The 12,171-nt window shown below is 32.8% G+C and overlaps 1 protein-coding gene across 1 annotated transcript in view; it reads right to left on the bottom strand.

Moving 5' to 3' along the window:
- The window catches only part of LOC132717438 (MAM and LDL-receptor class A domain-containing protein 2-like), a 149,806-nt gene that overhangs the window by 115,530 nt on the left and 22,105 nt on the right, over positions 1 to 12,171 (bottom strand). The window contains 14 exon segments of the mRNA XM_060700908.1: positions 737 to 996; positions 1,736 to 1,879; positions 2,599 to 2,689; positions 2,970 to 3,229; positions 3,788 to 3,967; positions 4,421 to 4,505; positions 5,393 to 5,658; positions 7,760 to 7,900; positions 8,443 to 8,571; positions 9,296 to 9,383; positions 9,731 to 9,990; positions 10,451 to 10,600; positions 11,266 to 11,424; positions 11,688 to 11,882. Coding sequence (XP_060556891.1) covers positions 737 to 996; positions 1,736 to 1,879; positions 2,599 to 2,689; positions 2,970 to 3,229; positions 3,788 to 3,967; positions 4,421 to 4,505; positions 5,393 to 5,658; positions 7,760 to 7,900; positions 8,443 to 8,571; positions 9,296 to 9,383; positions 9,731 to 9,990; positions 10,451 to 10,600; positions 11,266 to 11,424; positions 11,688 to 11,882 — 2,408 coding nt within the window.

The raw sequence follows: 12,171 nt of genomic DNA, 5'->3' as shown, positions 1-12,171 counted from the left end.
TAAATGTTTGATTACAAAACTAAAGATATTTCATACTTATAAATGCTATAAATTCTGGTATCCATTAATGGTAAATAGGATAACATTGAAATAATTGCTAAAATACAGTATATGGTCACAAATTATTTGTACTGACAATAAATAAATATCTGTCAAACTTATGTATTGATTTAACACTTGCATTGCAAAGAGAGAACAGACAAACAGAAATAAACCATAGCTCATGCAAAAGATACATCATATATAAAATGCATGTATATAAAACTCTTTAGAAAATATGAAAATTAGTGCTATGTATGTTAGTTAGATAGACATTAAGATATATAGAGGATATTCAAGTTTTTTCTATAAATACATGATTTATTTTCATAGAGTGGTATGAAAATAAATATTTCACGAGTGGCGGTAGCCACAAGTGAAATATGGTAATTTTCATGCCACAAGATGAAAATAAATCATGTATTTATAGAAAAAACTTGAATTTTCTGTTTATTATATACATTTTTCTCTTTTTTGCGAGAAAATTTGAAAGACCTTCCCTTAAATTTTGTGTACAGGCAGAATTTAAAAGAAAGTAGTCCGGCAAGACACCAGTGAAAATACCGAAAATATGTTTCACTACAGTGAAAAATAAATTTTTACAGTGAAAATACGGAAAATGAAAATACGCATTTTATTCCATCAATATTTCTCAATATTTCATTTATAAGTGTATAATAAAAAACATATTCCATACCGAATATTGTGTTTTACTCTGAATGGGCAACTGTGCAGATTTCCAAGGTATACCCTGATTTCCAGAAAGTGACCAAACTTTAGTCCTTGTACCATTATTAGACAGGTAAACATTCAGTGTACCGACAGATTTTCCATTCATTGTGTACCAGAAGTGAAAGCATTGTACAGAAGAACCAGTTGATCTAAAAATGGCACTCTGTAGCCAAGCTTTGTCACCTCTACGTCTCGGACTACTTGTTTCAATAAATATATAGGTTCCTACAATTGTAAAAAAATTTGAAATATATTTCATAAAAACAATTACAAAAAGTAAAAACAGAATCATAATTCTAAGTTACTTTTCAAGAATCTAGTTTTCTACTGTTTATTATAATTATGACCACATTCCTATTTTGGCCATTCTAGCCTAGTAATGAAAAATCTTAAAGTAGTATGCATTTGGATTCATGCCGAGTTTCATGAAAAAAATGAAAATGTATTAAGGGTAAAATTTGTGAAAAAAGAAAGTAATTTACACATTGCAAACGGTACTTTAACTTTACAAAAAAATAGCCCAGAATATGCAAAAAAGAAAGCTGTCACTGCATGACTAAATATGATGATATATGCTGCAAAATCAGTCATTAATTGTATATTACATGGTTATAAAATTTTGAATTGTGAATATATTGACTTTTCTTAAAATCTTAGTACATTTTTCTTAAGTTTAATTTCCTATAATAGTTTGAAATAGTTTGGCTCATCTGGAGGCATGCAGCATAAAAAACTGATACATTTTCAAATGAAAATCTTTATAGTGTATGTAAAACTGTAGGATATTTGAGAAGGTAAGCCACTTCATCTATTTTACCTGGTATACTGAACATGATAAACAACTGACAATTGTCCTTTTGACAATGAAATGCAACCAATATATCACTTAATCATCATGGAATTTATATCCCTACATTATACTTTCTAATGAATAAAGCATGTACAACATAACAGATAGTCTCACCTTTTCCATTACCCTGTGTATGATCAGAAGTTGGTCCTGTCCCAGCTGATGGTGTTCCTTGTTTTTGAAACGTCCAATCAAAAGTGTCTACCACTTTAACATTTGACCAAGTACAAAGGCTGCCTTGATCAAAGCTGCATGCACCTTTAATGTAAAAAAATGACTAACTTTATTATTGATGAGAAAAGAAAAAAAATTGGGTATTTAGTTGATACAATATGTGCCTTGTTAAAATTATAACTTTTCTTGTGTATTTAATCATTAAAAATCAAGAGCACTGCAAGCACTGCTCATCTGTTAAGTGCAACCAATTTTGACAAAAAGTTAAAAAGGGGGCAATACATCTGAAATTATAGCTTTCAGAATTATGAATCTTGTCTTACAACTGCACCTTGTCATGATAAACAAGTATTCCAAGTTTCATGTTGATAACTTTTAAAATGTTTGAATTATATATAAATTGACTACATTGATAGAAGTCATCGTAATAGCTAGACTTTTTTTTTCAAAAAAGATGAGCTAAAAAGAAAAGAAAATTTACAAAGCTGTTTTGCCTTTGAACTACATAAAGATTAAAACATTTTAAACATGCAGGGAGTAACCTTAAACAAGTCTTCCTGGATTTTGTAACAGAACAAACCTGTTTCTCCTCACGTAATTGCCAAGTTGTCTACACAATTCATTAACAATAGTTTTAAAATGGCAAATGACATTAGATATAATATTATAAATTAGATCATTACAGAATAAAACAATTGCTACATCCAGGATAAGGACTAAAAAGTCTAGGCCGTCTAGGCCTACAGGCCTTATACCATAGCCTATGAGACCGTAAGGTTGATTTTCTACTATAAAGATCTCACCTTGTCCACTGCATGGACCTGCTTTCACTGATACATCATCAATAGCTATATCACCTTGGTAACCATTACCAACTACTCCTTCAAACATTAACTGAAATAATTACATGTATGAAAGTTTTATTCCTCATATAAACTGAAAGGTTAATGTACCAATTTCTCAGATCTAAATAAAAGATTTCCTACTCAATATACCACATGGCTGTAATAGGATGAAAACAATGAAATTCTTATACTAACAAAACCCCAGTTTTAAATCAACAGTGAAAAAAGTAATGATTGATCTTTTTTTTCTAAACTTAGATTTGATTTTCTCTGAATTTAAATATTCTTAATCTGAAAATGAAATAAACAATGTGATATATTAACAGCACCTGTTGATTTTGTCCAGGATTCATTGTGAATTGTGCCACAGACCATCTGTTTTGCTGGTTTCCTTTCCTAGACCAGACTGGTACACTATTAGATGAACCAGAGCTGGTCACATACACATTGAGGGCTCCTATATTATTACCATACATATGGTAATAAAATGATACACACACTGAACTAGTTAAAGACACTGATTTTGATACCAGCCGAGCTTTTTGCCCTTGAGTCCTTGGTCTTGATGTTTCAATGTAAAAGTAGTGACCTAAAAAGATTTTAAAAAATCGTTCATTTGAAAATAAGATTCAACAGAATAAAATTATCTTTCATATCTGCTTTCAATTGTAATATTTTTGAAAATAAAAGAAAAAATAAATCAACAGGAAAATAATAAACTGTCTTTGTTAATAGTTTTTTTATTTTTTGTTCAGTACACATCATCAATAGGTATAATTATCTCCAATTGTAATTCTCTTGCAAATATAACCATCTTCAGAACATTCTAACATTTTGATCTATATAAGTAATTATAACTAATGTCTATCTTCTTTAAATGTTTTTAGAAATAAATATTTGATACCTGGTGATAAATTATTTCATTCTTTCATTACTTAGTTAATTCATCCATCTATTTTTTTTCCTTTTAATGTGTATTTTCATAGTTGCCAATATGTGGACAACTGTCCCAAAAAAGTGTTACCAACTACATTAATTTGTAGGCTAAAGTAAGATACAAAATGTCCCAATTATAAATACCATTAACACACTAATACTTCTGAAAAATTCCAGGTTTTCTTTAAAACTTTAGTTGTATTAACATTACCAGATTTGGTTCCCAATGTATGATCTGCAAATGGTCCAGTGCCTGCAGAACCTGTGGTACCAGAATTTCTTGTCCAATCAAAATCATCTCCCTGTGAATTAGTATAGCCGCAGTTATTGCTGTTCTCAAAGTTACATGGCAAAGCTTGCACTATAGGAGGACCTGTAGGAGTTGGTGCACCTGTGTAAACAAAGCAAATAACAAATTCAAATATTTTACTAAATGAATTTGACATTATTTTTCATATAAACATATACAGGAATAATCCATGTATCATTCTACTGCAAAGTATAAATGATATATCTGCTAGCAAGCAGTCATTTTAGAGCATGTGACTCATCTGGCCCATCCCCAACTTCATGTCTGATGAAATTTCTATCAAAATGAAAAAAAAAACAGTCTGACTTTTAAGAATAATATATATTTATAACTTTGCTATATTGCTGTGAATTCTACTCATAACTAACTGAAAGGAATATAATTATTCTTCCCTACAAATGTTAACAGATTTTCCTTCTCTTTAAAAATATTAAAATTGTAAGTCGAAAATACTCCTAAAGCTACAGTGTTAAAAATTAAATGTGGTAAAAGATAAGTTATTCAGAAAATTGTCCAGACTAAACTAAGTTTTACCAGGGCATATTCCAGCTGTTACGTTTGTATCATCAATGGATATATCACCACGGATACTGCTACCTCGTACACCCTCAATTACAATCTGTAATATTATCAAACGATATACATGTACTATCAATATATCAATGAGTCAACTCATCAGCAGGAAATGGCAATGACTGCAGACTTATGCCATCATAATCCTGATCTCTTCACTGATGCTTTATCAGTTTTTGTATTTCATAAATTAATTTAATCATATTTTTAAATCAAACTAGTAATGAACAGTGCATAAGTCATAGCAGAACAATGACAACTCTGTTATGCACACATGATTGGTAAAATAATTTTGTAAAAGAGAAGATTGATATTTAAAATTGAAAAAAAAAAACATTTTTCTTCTTTCTGATTATTGTCATGTTGATGGAAGATTATAATTAAATATATATAATTCTTTTGTACAAGATATACTTTTAAAAATTTCTATAAAATAAAAACAACAAGATTTACAGTCATAATGCTGGTATTAAGGCTATAATGACACAGATAATATTTGGTTATGTTTTCATGTCAGTAAATTTTCAAGATAACAAAGTTTAAATATGCAATATACAAGTATACCTGCAAAAGTAAAATAATTAAAATATTACACTGATACAGTTCTGTTTACAGGACATTTTAGTATAAACCCATCTGTATGATAAACTGAACAGACAAAATGACTTAGATTAAACTAGAACTGCCACTGTCATGTTTTGTTTTTCTGTTTCTTTTGTTATTTTCTATTGTTTAATAGAGGGCCAACGGCCCCTTACTCTATTGTTACAGAATGATCTCTTTTTCTCTTGTTCTCTTTTGTTCTGTTTACATTTAGATGGCCCCCTATCCCTATTCCATAGTGCGGCCAGATGGGGTGACGGCCGGACAAGCTGATTCCAGTATACTCCCCTTACAACTTTGTTGTGCAGGGGTATAAATTTAAAAATTTACCTGGATAGGTCCTGGTCCTGTAACAGAGACTTGACCTAATTTCCAGTTTGGTCCCTGGGTACCAGCCTTTGTCCACACAGGGGAACCAAGACTTGTGCCATGTTTTGCATAAATGTTAAGCGCTTTTACATTACTACCCAGCATATTATACCAGAATGAGAAACATTTGGACTGCCCTGCTTGCAGCTGTAGGGAGGGACCAATCAATCGAGCCTTGTCTCCAAGCTTCCTTGGTGCAGATGTCTCAATATATACATAGTATCCAGCTATAACAAGATAAACCATAATATTAATTTAGTCAAATAAAGGTGGTTTTAAGTGCTATCAACTCTGCTAGGATCATATGTTGTCTTTTATTTAGTTAACTTTGCATTATATTAGGCACATAAACCATATACTAAATACACAAACTTCCATCCTAAGCTGGATAAACAATGAACAATAAATTTAGATTACTTTAAACAAAGAGTGTTGTATTTAAATTATTATTTCTGTTTATTCTCAGACTACAGTTTGGCTTTCAAAATCAAGAACAAACAAGAGGGCCATGATGGCCCTGAGGTCGCTCACCTGTATATAGGCCCCCGGAGCGGGGCCAGTTTAAACCGCAGGGCTTTTATTTGAGCAAACTTGGAAGACACACATTAGAAGATGTTTCATGATGTTAAGTTTTTACTACAGACATATAATGAAAAACAATGACTTCCCCCCCCCCTTGGCAGGGCCAATTTAAACCCAAGGGCTTTTATTTGGACAAACTAGGTAGACACCAACAAAAAGATGTTTCCTGCTTAAAATCTAACCTCTAGCTCATTGGGTTTTTTAAAAGAAGATTTTTTAAGTTTTTACTATACACATATAGCTAAAAACAATGACACCTCTGGGGCGGGGCCAGTTTTAACCCCAGGGCTTTTATTTGAACAAACTTTGTAGACACTTACTAGAAGATGTTTCATGCTTAATATCTAAACTCTAGCTATTTGGGTTTTTTCAAAGAAATTTTTAAGTTTTTGCCATACACATATAAGGAAAATCAATGACCCCCGGGGCGGGGCCAATTTTGACCCCAGGGCTTTTATTTGAACAAACTTTGTAGACACCCATTAGAACATGTTTCATGCTAAATATCTTAGCTCTAGCTCTTTGGGTTCTTTAAAAGAAGAATTTTTAAGTTTTTACTATATGCATATAGGGTAAATCAATGACCCCCTGGGGCGGGGCCAATTTTGACCCCAGGGCCTTTATTTGAACAAACTTGGTAGACACTCACTAGAAAATGTTTCATGCTTAATATCTAAACTCTAGCTATTTGGGTTTTTTCAAAGAAGATTTTTTAAGTTTTTGCTATACACATATAAGGAAAATCAATGACCCCCGGGGCGGGGCCAATTTTGACCACAGAGCTTTTATTTGAACAAACTTTGTAGACACCCATTAGAACATGTTTCATGCTAAATATCTTAGCTCTAGCTCTTTGGGTTCTTTAAAAGAAGATTTTTTAAGTTTTTACTATATGCATATAGGGGAAATCATTGACCCCCTGGGCTGGGGCCAATTTTGACCCCAAGGCTTTTATTTGAACAAACTTGGTAGACACCCATTAGAAGATGTTTCATGCTAAATATCTTAGCTCTAGCTCTATGGGTTCTTTAAAAGAAGAATTTTTTAAGTTTTTACTATATGCATATAGGGAAAATCAATGACCCCCTGGGGCGGGGCCAATTTTGACCCCAGGGCTTTTATTTGAACAAACTTGGTAGACACTCACTAGAAGATGTTTCATGCCAAATATCTAAGCTCTAGCTCTTTTGGTTTTTTAAAAGAAGATATTTAAAGTTTTTTCTTTTTGTTGCCATGGCAACCAGAGTTCTGCATGGAATTAAATTCTTTGAACAATTTTTAAAGGTGACCACCAAAGGAACATTCCTGTGAAGTTTGGATGAAATTGGCTTAGTGGTTTATGAGGAGATGTCATTTAAAGTAAAAGTTTACGGACGGACGCCGGACGGACGACGGACGGCCGGACGCCGGACGAAAAGCGATCACAAAAGCTCACCCTGTCACTTTGTGACAGGTGAGCTAAAAACATTGTGTACATTTATTGTATCTTTATTTTACTTGAAATATAAGTAAAGTTATGTCTATTTTACACCCTAAATATGGTTCATTTACATACAGTAACCTGCATATGACAACATTTTGTAAGTGAGTCAAGTATTCTGCCAATTCTAACACAAAATTTTGACCCTGCTTCAAAATGGATCAACTTTAACTTCATAGACAAAATATGCAGAAAGAAATAACTTCAGCACATATGTGTGAGATATAAATGACAACATGCAGAAAATAAGATATCATTTTACTCACATCCCGTTGTGTGGTCACCAGATGGTCCTGTTCCAGCTGAGGAAGTACGACCCTTGTGTCTTGACCAATCAAATTGGTCTGTTTTATCCTGTGTCCAACCACAAGTGTCATACGAGAAGTCACATACATAGCTATTTCCACCTGTCAGACAAACATTGGTTTATTTCGATTCCATTCATGGTTTGGTTGGGATTTTTCAAGTTTTTAAAAATGAAATCTCAGTATTTGTAAATTTTCTATGTTATATGTTAAAGATCGGGAAAAATCTGCAAACTAACAAAACTCTCTGCATACCATTCTTTAGCTCTACCAATTGAGTGTTCTACTCTTACACATATACTCTTCCCATGAACAATAAGTGAACAATTCTATACTGTGAAACTTATTGATAAGTGACATATTTATTGTCATGTCATACTTTTGGTGACAGATTTGGCAATAGTATCATTTCTTCTTTTTGTTTACTATATGTTTCCAAAAACTCAGCTTTAATTAATAAGATAATAAAACCGACTATGTAATCATAATCAAAGAACAAAAACAAACTTAAGGGAAAAAGCAAATCATTTTGTTCTTAGCAAGAGATTTAACATATTTTGCAATGGTTAGATATTGTTAGATGAATGTAAAATACTTGTGATTTTACAAATAAAAGGATGTACCATCTTAATTAAAAGCACTACCTGTTGGTTTAGCAGTAGACCTCCTTGTTGTGGCACTGGTAGGTTTAGGTGTTGTACCTCTTGTACCTGTGGTTGAGGCTCCTGTAGGGGTGACTGCAGGAACTGATGGCTGGGAATTTTGAGGTGTTCCTACAAAAATGCAAATATTTAATGAATAGGAATAATGATAAATATAAGGCACCTTAAGTTTCCCTTGTTCATATCCTGGACCAAAATGAGCCGCGTCACAAAAAACCAACATAATGGGTTTGCGACCAGCATGGATCCAGACCAGCATGCGCATCCGCGCAGTCTGATCAGGATCCATGCTGTTCCCTATCAGTTTCTCTACTTCTTATAGGGTTTGTAAGCGAACAGCATGGATCCTGATCAGACTGTGCGGATGCGCAGGCTGGTCTGGATCCATGCTGGTCGCAAACCCATTATGTTGGTTTTGTCGTGACGTGGCTCAAATATTTGATATGATAAAAGGATCAAATGCTTACATAACACTGACATTTTAGGTAATACCTGACTGTACTTATTTGGTAATTAATATGTGGACACATAATGCCTCAGAAATGAATAAATTTTTACTTCTTTAGAAAGGGCAAACAAGAATTTTATAATGTTTAAATAATGGTTTTAGAGCATGCTAGATGCTTGTTAACTAAAGAAATTAGCGCTAAATAATTTGTCATGAAAGTAGGAAAATGTAATTGACTTCCCTACAAAATACTAAATTGCCAAAAAGCAACAGAAGAAAGATGGTTCTGGTGACCATTGGCCAACAGTTATTGCATGAAGCTATCAAAGTCTATGAACATAACTAATCATCTAATAATTATATATCATTGCAAAAAATGATACCTACTTGTGCATGATGATGTGGCGCTAAAACTGATATCATCCAGTGCAATATCTCCAGCAAAGCTAGTGCCTCTTGTACCCTCCATTATTATCTGTGACAGAAATAATGGTAGGCAAACATTACATAACATTTCTATTTTTTTAATGGGAAAATACATAGGGTTTCATTTGCTCATTTATGTCAAAAAAGTGAGTATCTGTATGATAAAATTTATTTCATACACAACCTTGAACTTGAAAAACTGGCAAAGTATAAAAAAAACAACAATAACAAAAACAGTAAAAAACATATAGTGGTATTTAACAGCTACTTGTCAACATTTTCAAAATGTTGGGTCTTTTTTATTGTTTAAAAAAATGATATAAATTAATTTTATAATTACATGTGTGTTACATTATACTGTACTGCACAATATCATTTACTTGCTGTCATAATTACCTTGTATTGCATTGTTTGTGCTGGTATTTTCACTCTTCCCTGTAACCAGGAAGTACCTTGTCTTCCTTTCAGCTCCCAGATTGGTGTTTGAGCTCCATTCTGTGCCCACACCCACACTCTTAGTGCACCAATTCCATTACCATTCATACTGTACCAGAATGATAAACAGTTAAGAGACGATGTGGAGAAACTCTCACTGACAAGCCACGCCCTGTCTCCTTGTATCCTTGGATTGGAGGCCTCAAGAAAGATGTAGGAACCTTGAAAAATGACACGGTACATGAAATACTGATAAACACATTTACACAATAAAGATATTACAGATATCCACTTCATACAGATTTCTAGTTTAAAGTCAATAACTCTTTCTTTTGAATTAAGAAAACAAATAAGACAACAATTATCATGTTTAAATTAAATGATATTGGACAACTTTAAGGTAAATTTTGTTGCTTGGTGCTCTAAAACTACATAAACTTGAAAATTTAAGTTTGATAATATGACACTTGACTTCCATTGAAGACCAATTTTTTATTTGATTAACATTCATAATGATCATTTTCTAGAGTTTTATAAAAATACATGTCACTCATAATGCTCATGACTCTGTCCCTGCAAAAATATGATCTAATTCATCCTGTCTGAACAAAGGATTAACAATACATAAGGATTTACTGTTCAATTACAAGTATTAGAAATAGCACAAATATGAATGCCTACCTTGAGCATTCCCAAGTGTATGATCATTAGTAGGTCCAGTTTGTCCACTAGGTGTTGACCCTTGTCTTAACTGCCAATCAAATTTATCATGACCATGGTCATTTGTCCATGTACACAGGTTCTTCATATCAAAGTTACATAACTTTGTGCCTTGCAAAATATGACCAAAATGTACATTAATTTCAAATCTTTTTACTTGTAGAACATGCTTTTTGCACTAACAATATTTTTCTTAGCATAATGTTATATATTTTGTTCAATGTCACATATACTATGCAATATAATATTCTTTTAAAAAGTTTTAATTGATATTTATAATGATGATACGGTGAATATTTCCAACCTGAGCATTGATTTAATTAAAGGACCTCAGTCTAATGAAGTCCTGCTGATTTTCAGTTAAACAACCCAATTTAAGCCCTTCAATGTCAATCTAAATTAAATTATGCCTTGCAAACAAACTTAGTTGAGTCTGATGGTTATATTTCTTGTAAATAATTTGAGCCGCACCATGACAAAACCAACATAATGGGTTTGCGACCAGCATGGATCCAGACCAGCCTGTGCAGTCTGATCAGGATCCATGCTGTTCGCTATCAGTTTCTCTACTTGTTATACCTGAGTTTGTAAGCAAACAGCATGGATCCTGATCAGACTGTGCAGATGCGCAGGCTGGTCTGGATCCATGCTGGTCGCAAACCCATTATGTTTGTTTTGTCGTGACGAGGCTCATTTCTTTTCTAAAAAGAATCCTTTTTGATTTTTGGATAAAGAGGCTCAGACAAAAAAGAAGATTTGAAGATGTTTGTTCATACCATTAATTGGTGAGCAAGGTCCAGCTGTGATACTGTAGTCATCAATGGCAGCATCACCTTGGATACCGGTTCCTACAATACCTTCAAACACAATCTGCCATGTTCTACTACTGGCCGGTACTGTTACAGATGCCACATTCCACTGTTTACCCTGATTGCCTGAATTAAAAAATAAGTATTGTCAAAAAGTAATATATAACTGGTTTAGTACAGTTAATAAAAACAAAAGCAACAAGAATTAAAATAGATAAGAAATCTGACACAACTTATCTAGTTTTTGAATAGCTGAAAGTAAGAACATGAAATCAACCCTCTCAAAACAAATCCTCCTTCACTCAATTTGATTAACAACAATCTTTCTAAGATCTTTGCAAATTGAATGATAACTGTTCCCTATTTGGAAGATAAAACAAAAGACTCACCACTTCTGGACCACACCTTCCTATAAACACCTCCTAACACTGTATACACATTCAGTGTTCCCATACTACTTCCATACATATTATACCAGAACTTAAGACATGATGGTTGGGTTGATTTGTTATATATGGGACTCAGGAGACGGGCATTATCACCTCGCCTTCTAGGTGCTGATGCCTCTATATACATGTAATGTCCTAAAATATACACAAATTAAAGAATAAAGCAATCAAAAATTGTAAACATAAAAAGTATAGACATGCCTCAATTTTGCATAAAGTTGATAGTTTTTATATTATATTTATGATAAACTTCAAATAAGTACACAAACACGAACATGTCAGATGAAATCATATTTCATCTTCTGTATCAATTGCTGATGACAATGTCTTAATATTTAGTCGCCTATAATTTAATAAATGTATTAAATCATTCAGCAACATTTACCGATGAGCTCTCAGTAGTATTATCACATTCTTACAGCAT

The sequence above is a fragment of the Ruditapes philippinarum genome, unplaced genomic scaffold (genome assembly GCF_026571515.1).
Source record: "Ruditapes philippinarum isolate M1 unplaced genomic scaffold, ASM2657151v2 ctg1642_1_1_1_1, whole genome shotgun sequence".
NCBI classification, from domain to species: domain Eukaryota; kingdom Metazoa; phylum Mollusca; class Bivalvia; order Venerida; family Veneridae; genus Ruditapes; species Ruditapes philippinarum.
The sequence above is the reverse complement of the archived record's forward strand: the minus strand, read 5'-3'. Positions and strand labels throughout refer to the sequence as shown.